The sequence below is a fragment of the Mustela erminea genome, chromosome 17 (genome assembly GCF_009829155.1).
Source record: "Mustela erminea isolate mMusErm1 chromosome 17, mMusErm1.Pri, whole genome shotgun sequence".
NCBI lineage: Eukaryota > Metazoa > Chordata > Mammalia > Carnivora > Mustelidae > Mustela > Mustela erminea.
In genome coordinates, this window is record NC_045630.1 from 14,602,238 (window position 1) to 14,616,048 (window position 13,811).

Consider the following 13,811-nt stretch of genomic DNA (forward strand, 5'->3'; position numbering starts at 1 on the left):
CATGCAACAGCTGCTTGCGTATAGGACTTATGTGCTAAGCACTGTTCTAGGAGCTACACAGATCTGAAGTCCTCTGTGTGATTCATAACCAATGGACTTTCCTAAGATCACGGTGAGTGGTCCGAGCGATTAAAACCACTGCAAATTCCAGCCTAGCGTTCTGGCCGCAGCATGGCCTTTGGACCCCTAGAAGAGTGGAAGTTCCCTGAAGGCAAGCTCATCTCCTGCCTTCTGGGCGAAGGGAAGTCTCTTGGAAGCAGAGCTGACGGGACTTCTCATCTGCTGCCCGCGTAGTTAACTTCCACTGGAGGGGCAAACGTTCCCACAGAGCACTCCGGAGACTCCCTGGCAGGTCTAAAGCCTCACGAGGTTTAAAGCCTTTAACCTCGGGGAAGCGCCCTTTAACCCTGGGCCCAGACCGCACACTCTTCTACGGCGGTTCCTCCCCGGGGTTCCGGCGACCCCTTCCAGGGACTCTGACGAGGACAGGATACAGAAGGTTGGGGAACATCTTGGTCCCTTTCGATGTGCCGAGGGTGGGTCACCGTGGGGGCCAGGTGGCCTGTCCGGGGAGGCCTTGGGTCCCGGCCCCGCGCGGCGACCCCACCCGCCCACGGGAGTGGGACCACCGTCCCTCTCCCCACGGAAACGCCGCCGAGGCGCAGCCGCCCCGCGCCAGGAGCCGTCGCCGCCACACCGGAAGCGCCCCGAGCGCGTGCCGGGCGGGCCGCCGAGGGTCCCGCGGGCGGGGCGGGGCGGGGCCGCCGGGCCGCTCCCCCTCCCTCTCCCCTCCCCCCGGGGCGCGCGAGGGCCGGGCGGGGCCGGCCTCCCTTCCGGGGAGCGGTGGCCGCCGCCGCGTCTCCGGCGGCTTGCCTCCCCGCCCTCCCCGCCCCGCCGTGGCTCTGGGTGACGCTTCTCCAATTACAGCTCGCGGGGAGCCGCGGCTCCGGGCGCCCCTCCGCGCCGGGCCCGCCAGCCCCGCCCTGCTGCCGGCATGAGGGCCGCGGGCGACGGCGGCCTGGAGCGCTTCTGCAGCCCGGGCAAGGGCCGGGGGCTGCGGGCCCTGCAGCCCTTCCACGTGGGGGACTTGCTCTTCTCCTGCCCGGCCTACGCCTACGTGCTCACGGTCAACGAGCGGGGCAACCACTGCGAGTACTGCTTCGCCAGGTAGGGCGGCGGCGCGGGCGGGCGGGCGGGGGCGCCGCGGCGGCGGCGGCGCGGACCGCGGCGGGAGGAAGTGCGCGCGGCGCGCAGGGTCCTAGCGCCGGCGGTTGGGGCGGCGGCCGCGCGGGCGGGCGGGCTGCGCGCTCTCACCGCTCTCACCGCGCGCGGGCCGTGCCACGTGCGCTGGGACCGAGCCGCGGAGGACACGCCGCACGTCCTGCACCGCCCATTTGCCGAGTTGCTCACGCCGGATGGCCCCCCCCACCGGGAGTGCGGGGTTCTCGGCCCCGACACGGGCGCGGAGCCAGGCTTGTTCCAACCCCGGGCACGCGCTGCTCACTTGGTGCATTGGCGGCTCGGCCCCAGGTTCGGGCAGCCACAGCCGCTCACCTTGAACCCGTGCTTCCTGCGGCTTGTTCTGTGCTCCCCTCGCCACCCGCCCGCGCCGCCGCCGCAGATCTGCGGTTCCCCCCAGGGAACTTAATGACTCTTAACATTTCGTGTAAAGTACGCGGCTCCTCCTCTTCCTTCTCACTGAGCACTTGTGTTTGGAGAGAAACCAGAGGAGTTCTGACCGCACAACCCCGGACTCTGCTGGGCTGCGCGGATGGGACGCACCGAGCCTTGGCTTGGGATTTTGAAAACGTGGTCTCGGAGGGAATTAGGCAAAATGAGTGGTAGGAAATAGTATTTAATTGCCGCACATCACGTGTACACATATACACACGTACATCTACGTTCGTTTCTATGCGTATATATTCACCCACATCCACACGTTTACACCCTTAAGCCTTATGACAGTTTCAGACCTGAGGGGCATTAGTAATCAGCAGCCCAATACACTTTCTCCATTTTACAAGCGAGAAAACCAATGCTCGGACAGGAAGTGTGGTTGTGTATCTATAGTCACCCCAATAGGTGAGGGAATGAAATCTGACCTCTTCAGTTCTGCACATTTCCTACTAGGTAGGTGCTCAGTAAAATTCCAGAGACGGGAAGCATGGCGTTGAATTAGGTGTGTACCCCACCTTCCACCACTCTGAAGAATGGACCCTCCTTTATTTTGAATCTCAGTTTCTTCATCTTTGAAATGGAGTTTCTTGGATCAGACTGCACTGACCTGAGGTCCCGCAGGTACCTTTGGAGTACGGGTCTCAAGTCCAACATACACCAAAGTACCCAGTTTCCCAGACTTGTGTGCCTTATTCTATGATAAGACATAGCAAAAGAAGGGACAAAGGCTAAATATTATAGTAATCTTGCCCAGACTCCCTGCCAGAACTGTCTTCCGCTTGGGGGGACCCGGAAAGGCACTAGACGCAGAATCATGCGGTGGGCAGCTTAAGGGCTGTATGTGATGTGGCTCTTTGAATTGGTGAGTCAAGAGCTAAAGGGTCATGGCACCACTTTGCAACGTTTGAGTGAAGTGAGCATTGGGTTTTCCCAAAGTTAAAAAGGCTGCTGTGACTGGTCCCTTGATCTTCTGAGCCTCGCTGTGGCTCGGAGTCTGAAGCAGTGTGGGTGTCTGGAGTGGCAGGAGCAAAGCGGGGTCACCCAGCACGGAAGGTGCTTCCCTCCATCAGGAATCCTGGTGATTCCGGAAGGCCGTCCTAGGAGAGTAGACCACAGTGCGGGGCACATAGTAGGTACTCAGATGGTAGTTACCAGTGCACGCCTCCAACGAATTAGAGATCAAATCCCTCGGGTTCAGAGGGGGAGAAGCGGAGCTGAGAGATGTTTCTTTTTAGCTTTGAGTGTCCTGACTGTACCTACTGTATACGCCCCCAACCTTAGAACAGTAATGTAGGGCCAGATGTAGCTCCACAAAGCACCCGGCCCTATGTGACAGAGCCTGCTTTGTTTCTCCTTTTTTCTGAATAACATTTGGTAGGGCCGTTAACCCGTGTCTTAGACCTCTCCCCAGGGCTGCTGCTTGCACTGGGCCCCTACCACTGCCTCTGTCCCCACCCTGACCATGTCCCTCTGTTTGGCTCAGATGCATGGGCTGGTAATGCCCACAGTACATTTCTTCTCTCTAACGAGTCATTTGAAATCAACTAGAATAATAAGACAGGAAATAGTGACACCACAATACCTATGACATTGGAAATATCCTTGTACACCATTCGATTAGTTTGGAATTAGTGGTTAGGTCGTTCTCCTAGATTTTGCACCATTTTCTCTGTCAGCTATTTGATCATGTCCAAGAACAAACTAGTCTGTCCAGCTGTACTAGAACACATATATGTCTCCTGGGGTTTCAAGGGAGTAGGAGCAGAATTGGCAAGTATTGAAGTATACAGGCTAAAATCTGCTACTTCCCCACCCAACCCCACCCACCCCTCCCTGACAGGAGAAAAAAACCCCAAACTACTTCTTATCCTTTCATGTGCTAGGGAAAACAAACAAACAAACAAACAAACACACCCAAACTACTACTTATCTTTTCATGTTTAGCATAAACAATACTGCTTAAGATAAGTGAGTCACTGGGGGTTCTCCTTGTCCTATTAATGATATCTGGGCTTAACTTATTTTGAAGGCAAATAGGTGATTCCTGCAGTAATAAGTTCTATAAATTGAAAAATGGAAGTTTCGCAGGTCCCAGTGGAATGGGATTCTTGTTGGCACAATTCAGACAGAGGTTTGTTTCTGGGAATTTTAAATTTGTCCACATTCACTCATTTGGGTGGTTGGTACTTGGGAGGGTGTTTATCTCGCCTCAACTGCTAGAGGGCAACTCCTAAAAATATAAATGTTTTCCAGTTGGGAACTGTCCCTGTCACACCTGCTAGATACATTTTGTGTACACACACACACACACACACACACACACACACACCTTTTTTAGCCGTTGGCCACGTTTCTATGGCAGATACTTTTATGTTATATTTCATACTTAGTATTCAACATATTTTAACACTTTGTTATTTGTCTCAAAAGGAAAAATCTGTTGTAAACCAGTGTTCTATCTCAATATTCATTCTGTGTGCAATTCCTTAGGTGGGAAGATGTCTCTCTCTTGATCTTTTATTTTCTTGGCTCATGGATCACTTAAGGGCAAGAACGTTACCTTTTTTGTTAGCTCATTCTCAGTATGGGGTAAAAGTAGGAAGGCCCACTTAGCCTCCTTGCAATAGAGCTGTTAGAACACAATTTCAGGAAATTTGGTCCTGACTGGCTCACTCAAAGTGGTTTTAAAAATTAAAATGCTTGCATGAGCAAAACAGTATGATTGAGATGTCCTGTTTCAGATGTTGTAAAGATGTGATGTCTCACAGATTTATTCTGTAGGACTATTCATCCTATCTACCGCATTGTGTTACAAGACTGTCAAAGTAATACTTAGTTGATTTTAATTGGTGTTAAGAGGCATGAACTCTTGCTGCAGTTTTCTTAAGAAACCTTAAGGTTCTCTGATGAACCCTGGGGCTGACCAACTGAAGTCTCACCCCAGATGGGGGAGGCATCCCCAGGGCTGCTGTTTATTTCCAGAACATTCTCTGAGAATTGTATGGTCTCTAAGGGGACAGCTGACTTTGAATGTTCTCAAATTATCTTGCTTTTTGAATGAAAAATTAGACACATGCTCTAACAGAGAAGTCCCTCCTTTTCACAAGTATTTTTTTAAATGGGTAGTAAGACTAAAATATACAGACAACAGATTTCTTCTTAAAATTTACATCGAACAAAACAAAATTCAACTATCTGTATATCAGGTAATGAGATATTATGTTGTCAACTTTCCATATTAGAGTATTTCAAGTTTTTCATTTATTTAGAGATGGAAAGGCAGAGACTTGGGTGCCAGATTGACTTGGTTTCAGTTCTGGCTTCCTCCCTTCCTGATATTATGTCTTTGAACAGCTAGGTTACTTTATGTTTACAGTGCTCCCGTGAACGCCTGCCTCCAGAGCTACATGAGAATTACAGGAGACAGAAGTCAAAAGCTTAGTATAGTCCTAGCACAGAGTAAGCTGTCAGAGTCTGCCTGATGGTCTTGCTTGTGCTAATTGTTATGGAGGGTGATAAAATATTGCAAGGTCAGGGATGTTTTTATCATGGTGGGGTTCGTGGGCGGGGGGCTACCAGGAAGGAAATACTGGAAATTGTTGGTCAGTAGAGTCATTCTTCGGATGGCGCATTCATCCCGAGCTAAGAGCAGCAGTTCTCAGCCTCCAAGTTCCCCAGAATACAATGTATTACCCTTTTCCCCCCAAAACTTAATGGAAATGATATGATGAACCTACTTAGGTAGACCTCTTTTTTTTTTTGTTTACGAGCCTTTTGTAGCTCCAAAGTGCTGAGATGCTCTAATAGTCTTTTGCCATGAGATTAAGCAAATATTTGAGAAGAGGAATGGAGGCAAACAGAATTTTTTTTTTTTAAAGATTTTATTTATTTATTTGACAGAGATCACAAGTAGGCAGAGACACAGACAGAGAGGAGGCAGAGAGCCCGATGCGCGGCTCAATCCCAGGACCCTGAGATCATGACCTGAGCCGAAGGCAGAGGATTAGCCCACTGAGCCACCCAGGTGCCCCACAAACAGAATTTTTTGCATAGCAAGCCTGTCATGGGTCCTCTCTGCTCTTTAATTTTTGCATGATTCAGGTATGGCCCAGAGCAGTCCTTTAAGACTTTAGTTGTGGCAAGCACCACGACACACGTATTTTTCATATGCAGGGATCATAATTCCTGTTAGGGCTTACAGGGGCTCTGGGACCAAGCTGTACGGTTGGAAACGATTTGACATGAAAGAGACAGAACAGCAGCAGGATATGCTGAAGTGAAGTTCAAACCCTGGTGAGTTAAAACCACCATCTAATACCTTTCCTTCCCGAAAGCAATCGCACACAATCTCTCAGTCAAAAATATCTGAAGATCCCATAAAATGACATTTCTTAAAATCATGTTGTTCTTTGCAGCTCATAAAGCATTTCCAGATACATTCTTCTTTTGATCCTCCCAAGGATGGCTTGTGTAGAGGGACCCATACCCCAGCGCATGAAGGAAAAAGCTATGTGACAGAGAGTTGAAGGAGTTCCCTTGAATTTCACATATTTTTGGTCAGATGTTTATTGAGTATCTTCTGAAGGGTCAGGCTCTGTGTCCTTCAGGGACTGAACCACACCTTCCTATTCCGAGTGGTTTTCCTTCCCCTACCCCTTTTGGCCTGAATCGATGATGTGCTTCATCCCTGGACACTGGGACGTATTCACTCTGATTTCTCCTGGAGTGAGTGCTGTTTTTATTTTTTATTTTTTTTTTTAAGATTTTATTTATTTTTCAGAGACAGAGGGAGAGAGCACGAGTGAGCACAGGCAGACAGAGAGGCAGGCAGAGGCAGAGGGAGAAGCAGGCTCCCTGCCGAGCAAGGAGCCCGATGTGGGACTCGATCCCAGGACCCTGGGATCATGACCTGAGCCGAAGGCAGCTGCTTAACCAACTGAGCCACCCAGGCGTCCCTGAGTGCTGTTTTTATTACCTCTTTTCTTTTGCTTCCCTTTCCCTCAATAGGTAGTTCAACAAACTAACATTTCTAAACCTTGAACAAATAAATTGATGGAGTATCCTTCGATACATAGCTTAGGCTGCTGTGGGTTCAGAAATGTCTTTACTACAGTGTCTTGGAATTTGCATAAAGAGCTGTATGTATTTTTCGTATGTATCAATTATTACATAAGAAAATGTAAAAAGAACACAAGGCTTTGGTCCTTTTGTGGGCTTAGAATATTTAAAAATATTCAGCTAGAACTAAGATGAGTTTGTTGCCCAAGTCTTTATACCTACATATAAAGCGTTTGTTCCTCTGGCTGGTAGGACAGTATCAGAGTAGATTTCTTTTTCTTCAACATATTCTTTCCCCAGAACGTGGTGCCAAGTTCATTTGTTTATGTTTGGAAATAAAATACATGGTGCAGCTATGCTAGGAGGCCCCTGGGTGGTATTCCTTTTGGACAAGCAGATTGCCCACCATCAGTCAGCAGTTTCTTTAAAAAATACGAAGACCTGTTTTAAATTTCTTTCGAAGGATCCAGTACCCAGAGGTTTAGTTTGGTAGGTGCTGATGTTCAGGGCAACTCTGAATCAGTGAGAACGCAGGCTGAAAAGTTGCCTATTTTAGAACTTAAATGGCAAAGAAGGTTTCTACTTTATTTTGGTGGGTGCATGTTTTTAAGATTTTATTTTTAATCTCTACACCCAGCATGGGGCTCGAACCCACAACCCTGAGATCAAGAGTCACATGCTCGACCAACTTGGCCAGCCGTTGCACCTCATCTACTTTATTTGGCTGCTTTTGACTTACGTCTTTTGCCTTAGGTTAATATCCATTATTCTTTTTCTTGTCTATATAAGGAATTATGAACTAATTACAATTTTATGCCACTTTGCTTCCCAAGGAGGCAATCAGTAATTATAAATATCCTTTATGTTCTTAGAGTCATTAATATCTAAAGTCATCTCCCATCCCCACACCTGTACCTTTTTTTTTGGACCTCAGACCTCAGATGTAGAGTGAGGTCATCCTTTCTCAGTTCCGGGCAAACTTCATCTGCTCGGTGTAAGGCCAGTTGGGTTTAGAGGAATTTCCCCTCTGTTATTGATTCCCCGTTCTCATGTGCTGCCCCTCTCACAGAGCCCCTCTCTAGGTTTGCCTTTGAATATGTGCGTCTTGATCATCACCAGGGAACTAGACGTACAACCGGGCGCCCTGGTTGTACTTGACCACACACAGACTGTGAGCCCTCTTCTGGTGAGCCTGGCAGCTCCGTGGTTTTCTGAAGCAGTTCCCTGGGTGAGACCACCCTGTGCTGGCCCCTTTCCCCCAGAGAGCGGCCAATGCAGGGACTAGAAGTTTCTGTCCCCTCTCAAGAGGACTGACATTGTCAGCCTCTCAGTCAGCCTCCTCTTTCCCACCCACATCCCCAACTTCACATCTTTGGATTTCTAGCAAATCCGTGGTACTTTAGGGGTGCAGAGCTCTGGCAGAGAATTGATTGAAGTCACTGCCTTTTCAGGGATTGAACCTATGACCTTGGCCTCATTAGCACGGGTGCTCTAACCAGTCACAAAGCCACACACCTCACTTTGTGCAACTTCTGCTGACTCTGTTCCTACCACCCTCAGAGGCCTCCTTTTCAATTGCAAAGGCGTTCACACCAACACAATAGAACAGAAGGAAATCCGATCTCTTCAAGACTCCTCTGAAGGACAGAAATATGCAATTTCACAGGAAAATAATACCAAAAAGTCTTGAGGGCTCAGGAAACAACTTATCTTTCTAGTCCGTACATTCGCTGAGAATCCAGCTGTGTCCCAGCTGCTTCTTCAATCAAAAGTTTAAAAATAGTACGGAGCTCCTTGTGCCAATATATTAACATAAAATCTGGTGACTCTTACACACTAAGTGGACGGTTTCAGATGACTAAGTGGAAATATTGCATGCATATTATTTAAAATAGATTCAAGTCACTTTTATAGGAAGAGGGGATTTGAGACTTTGTAAATGCTGCTCTTTGGCAAGTTTCTAGTCCCTGGAATCCGAAATGAGCGCTTGCTAGGGTGAGAGCTAAGACAGTGGCATGTATCAGCAAGTGCATTCTGGTAATATGAGGTGTGTTGGTGCCCAGGGGATCCCGACTCACCCTGCAGAAGAGGAGAAATAAAGGCAACTCACTGGAGAAGTGAATTTGACACCAGGCCTTGAAGACAGAGGCCTATCCTGGGGGAGGGAAGTGGTGAGAAAATCTGGCTGACCAACAGAATACAGGTTTTCATCAGAGCCAAATAAAAAAATCTTTTCTATCATGGCACTTGAAGAGAGTTATATCACAGTTTGTGGCAAAATGAAAAGACCTTGGACAGGAGGCACCTTTTCTCTCCAGGTTTGGAGTGCCAGGGAAGACCTTTCAGGGATGTGGGTTCTGGGCTCACACTTTGTCGGTTTCCCTCACCATGATGATGCTTGTATAGGAAACACTCGTCCCTGTGCCCCGAGAAAGCTCTTTCCTGTCAGTTGCACAAATCTGTTTGTAGTGATAGCCTCCCGTGGCCTTCAGACCTCAACAGTAAGAGACATTTAATTAGGAGCAGATGGTAAACTCCTTGATCAGGGATTCTATTTTTAATGTATTCAACAAATATTTATATCTGTGGAACAGTCACTAGGTTCTGGGTTCTTGGTCCTTAGAAACAATGTGAAGAAAAGGAATAAAAATCCCTACCACCATGGAGCTTCTCTTCTAGAAGCTTTTTCTCATCTTTATGATAGCCACAATGCCTTGAACATTGTGAAGTTTCAGCAGATTCTTGTTACTGTTGAAGACAGGTGTGGGGGTTGAGTATTTTCTTCTTCTCACTTCTGTTTGGTTGAAAACTGATAATCCATGTATGTCATAAAGGCCTTTCAGGGAATTAATATGTTTAACCACACACCCTAGGTCATGACTTCTGCAAACTCAGGGTGAGGCTTGATCACATACTGAGGTCTAATGAAATGGTAACTTCCCATCTGACACAACTTTAACATTGTGTCAAAACAGCTGTGGCTTTGGGTACACTGTTTTTTGGGGGGGGGAGTTAATGAAATTTAGTCTACTCATCATACACCTGAGTAAATATTTCTAACGATCACTTGAAGGAAAACTTTATATAAGATTTTTTTCACCTTAGAAACTAGCAGGTTCACAAATTTGGAATATAGAAGCAATCTATTTATTGCATTCAGTATTTAATTCATTTCCACACCCAGTTCCTAAGTATTTTCTAGATTTAGAGCAGGGCAAGAAGCTCACCTCCATCTTCTCTATCTATGTATCTTCAGAGAATGGCCCTGGTAGGACTTGGGGGGGGGGCGCTGAGGGGAAGGGGTCGGGGAGCCCCCCAGGGCAAGGCTTCAGGAGTGAGGGTTGAGTCCCACTTGCTCTGCAGGATTTGGTTCACTCCTGCAGCACCCCCACCCCCCACAGGCATACACAAACACACAGCATCATGCTGATTCTCTCCTGCTTGTCCCTCTTTGCCTGGCTAGTTTTCAGGTCAGAAGTCTGCCCTGATTTTGGCAGGCTGGAGTAGTTCCCTTTGTCTTCGCTCCCAGGGCCCCTCGTCAAATACTTCCTTGGGCACACTGGCTCCTGAGTGGGAACCAGATCTCATTCATCCGTGTCGCCCCAGGCCTGTCTCTCTCTTGCCTTAGTCAATAATAATGAAATGAACAGTCTCGTGTCTGCAGCTTATTTTCCTAGTGGCTCTTTGGACGAGGCCTCTTCACTGATCCATGTATATAACTGCTCCTCCTCATCCTTAGGACTTACAGACACTCGCAGAACCCTTCCCGGATCCCTGTTTTCTTCCGGATAGAATCTTGACTATCCTGCTCCTCCGTATTAAGTGCCCTTCCCACACTCACCGGTGTTATCCGTCCCCGCCCTCTAACTCACACCCTAAACACAGGCTGGGTGGTCTTTCCAGCATCCCACGACGCAGCGGTGCCCTGTCATTCTGCATTCTTCCTTTCCCCATTTGTAACCATGAGTGCTTTTCTCTGCACGATTCCTTTCCCTAGCGTCGCCTCCCGAGTCTCTTCATTCTCAAGGGAGATCTAGCGGAAACTGCATTTTTTATGAGGCTCCTCAGCCCACAATTCCCTTCGTTTTATTTTTTTACTATTTTATATTTACGGTAGATGACTATTTACATTTTTTGAGCACTCTTGCTATTCTAGGCATCGTGTTCTAACCCTGGGGCTTCAGAAGTCAGTAAGCCAGCTTTCTCTGTAGTACTCAAACTTCTGTGTCCTTAAAGAGTTCAGTCCTAGGAGTGACTTCCCGCTCTCAATTCTGTGTCGTTTAGGCCATTTGGATGCTGAATCATTTTGCCTGAAATTTATATTTACCACCATTTGCATGAAGGTAGGGCCTCTTGTCATCTGTCCCCAAATTGCTCAACTGTTATAAAAATATCATTCCTCAGAGCCTGGTACAATATTTTACACAGAGAAAATGATGCTTTCTGAACAGAACTTAGTTGGCTAAGTTGGATTAATCTATTTCCTGCTTCATGTACAAAGTTTTATAGTACATAGCAGGTTTTTAATTCAGAAATACAAATGGAATCAACAGAGATTGAAAGAAAAATGTCTGTTAAATCTGTTCAAACATTAGCTGATAACCTTGAGTTCTCAAGGTATAGTCCACAGTGGAGTCATTCACCCCAACAGACTGGCATTTCAATTTTTTATTGTCTATAGGAAAATAGAGCCAAAGGGATGAGGGCAGGTCACCTATTAAAATTCTCCTGTAAGCAGTTTTCAAAAGGTGTGTTTTCTTGTAGGTAGGATTGAGAGCAGGTCACCTGTTTGTCGGGTGCGGAGTTCATGCTCATGTTTGGCTGCAGAGGGCCTGACCTCTGTTCTGGAATTCACATTTAGCAATAGGTTATGAAGGTATTTTTACATTTCTTTTTTCCCTTACTTTGTGGCCAGAGTGTTGACGTAAGCAGTATTGTTAGGAACAGCTTGAGTTTTTAAATAGTTAAATTGATATGCCTTTGGTTTTGTCCTTTTCCTTGATATTGACTCACCTTGGCGTTTTGGACAGGTCTCTTCACCTCCTCACAGAAGCGAGGGCAACCGCGGTCACAGGGGAATCCAATATTCCTGGTATTGATTACAAAGAACCGAGGATAACATCTGTCACTTACTGAAGCCCGTAGGAAACGGTGGATGTTATTTATCGCCCGTTCCTCTATGAGAGAGGGAGCGAGGAAGAATCCATTGTTTTCCTCCTTTCCACGTCCCAGTCAGTGGGCGTCAGAAGGGAAAGATAGAGCAGCAGAGAAGTGTCATTCGGATCTGGTGCAGAAGTTAAGATAGAACACGTTTCCAAATGAAAATGCTAGGTTTTGAAAGTCCCTAATTTCAGCCTTCCTTGGGCGGGCTGAACTGCTGGGGGTTCGGCAGGGCCCGCAGGCTGAGGTCGGCGTGCAGGCGTCCCCCAGCGGCTGCTGAGAGTGACTTCTTGTTCCCTGTTCCTTAGCCTGAGTATCTCCCGCCTCTGTCCATAAGCTTCGTGAATCTCTTTTTCTTTCTAAGACAAAGACAGATTTCATCTCCACCAGGGCCCGCATTACAACAAATCCTAAATCAGTGGCATCCTTTTTTCTCTTTTCATTGCTGAGCTGACTTTTACAGAATCTGTGATGTGTGGAGTCATCTTACAAGATTCTGTTAGATTTTATTGAGGGATAATGGGCAAATATAATTGTATATATTTAAAGTCTACAACATGATAACTCGATATACATTGTGGAGTGCCTGCTAAGGTCAGGGTAATTAACGTATCACCTCGCACACTTACTTTTAGGTGTATGTGGTGGGAATGCTTACGATCTCCTCTTAGCAACGTTCAGGTATACAGCGCTGTATTATTAACTGTACCCACTGGAGAGCCCCAGAACTTAGAGCTGAAAATGTCTGCCCTGAACTTAGAACTTAGAGATGAAAATGTCCATCACTCCACCTTGCCCTGTGACACGTTCTAGAAAGGCCAACCCTTTTTAGCCCTCCCGCTGTCCTCCTTGTAAATCATGGCTCCTGTGCCAATAGTTGGGAAAAGCTATTAGTTGCTACTTTCCTGCCCTAAATATCTCCTGCTTCCCCAAGAGGCCCCGGGCTCTAACTTTTAACAAGCCTCAGAACAAAGCCCAGTGCGAAGGGGAAGGTTCAGCACAGCTCTGGGAAGAAGCTCCCCGCTGCACGTGGGTCCGTTTCACTGTTACATTGTGGATTAAAGTGGTATGCGAAGCATCTTTCACTATTACACAAAAACCTATAGCCTTAGTATTATCCTTATCCCCTGACCAGGGTTATAATAGGGTTCCACCACAATTCCTCCAATTTTTATTTCTCTCAAATAAAAATTTGCTAGTGTAACCAGTCTCTCTGGGTGGGAGGCCAACTTTGTTTCTGATTGTCTTATTTCAGCCCATGGTGAAGTTATATTGCGCTGCTGGGCTTTTTTCCTTTTCTCTTTTTCATTTGGCTGGGGCCGCCTCTGTTCAACAGAGCATACTTGTCACTTCTTCTGTCACCGTTAGTTAAAAGTAATTGTTATTGCAAACCCCCTCCATGCCGGTCTCCTTTTCTTTCATGGTGAAACCCACTAAGCATTCATTTCAGTAGCAGAAAGTGGGGAGCTTACAGGATCCAATCCTTTTTATCTACACCAACAGCACCTGCGGCAAGGCATTAACTAGCCGGAGTTGTTAATTACATCTCTAACTTGTTGATCTTCATGGCTTCCAAATTGAAAAGCAAGAAAATTAATCACTGCGTGTGTCTCCTCCAGCAGAAAATGACAGGAGCGTGTCTTTTGCGTTCTCTTCCAGTCGCTGATAATCAGAGAGTTGCACTTTGCTGTAACATTTCTCTCCTCCCTTTGTGGATGGAATTGTTTCTTAAGTTCAAAGAGTTCTTCCGTTCACAGCAGGGAAGATAATTCGCCTGTAAAACAGAGACTTTAGAAACATAAATCTGCAAATAGGAGTCTGAATGAGTTTGGACTGAAGACAGTTCAGTAGTTGAGAACCACTTAAAACCAGAGTGGAGGCTAACATAGAACGTGAAGGTAACACACATCTCTTGT

The 13,811-nt window shown here is 47.1% G+C and overlaps 1 protein-coding gene across 3 annotated transcripts in view; it reads left to right on the forward strand.

Moving 5' to 3' along the window:
* The first annotated feature begins 879 nt into the window (after positions 1-879).
* SMYD2 (SET and MYND domain containing 2) overlaps positions 880-13,811 on the forward strand; it is a 48,066-nt gene continuing 35,134 nt past the window's right edge. For all 3 annotated transcript variants that reach the window (XM_032318484.1, XM_032318485.1, XM_032318486.1), the window contains exon 1: positions 880-1,167. In XM_032318484.1, the coding sequence (XP_032174375.1) occupies positions 995-1,167 (173 nt within the window). In that variant the 5' untranslated portion in view covers positions 880-994. The remainder of the gene's footprint in view (positions 1,168-13,811) is intronic.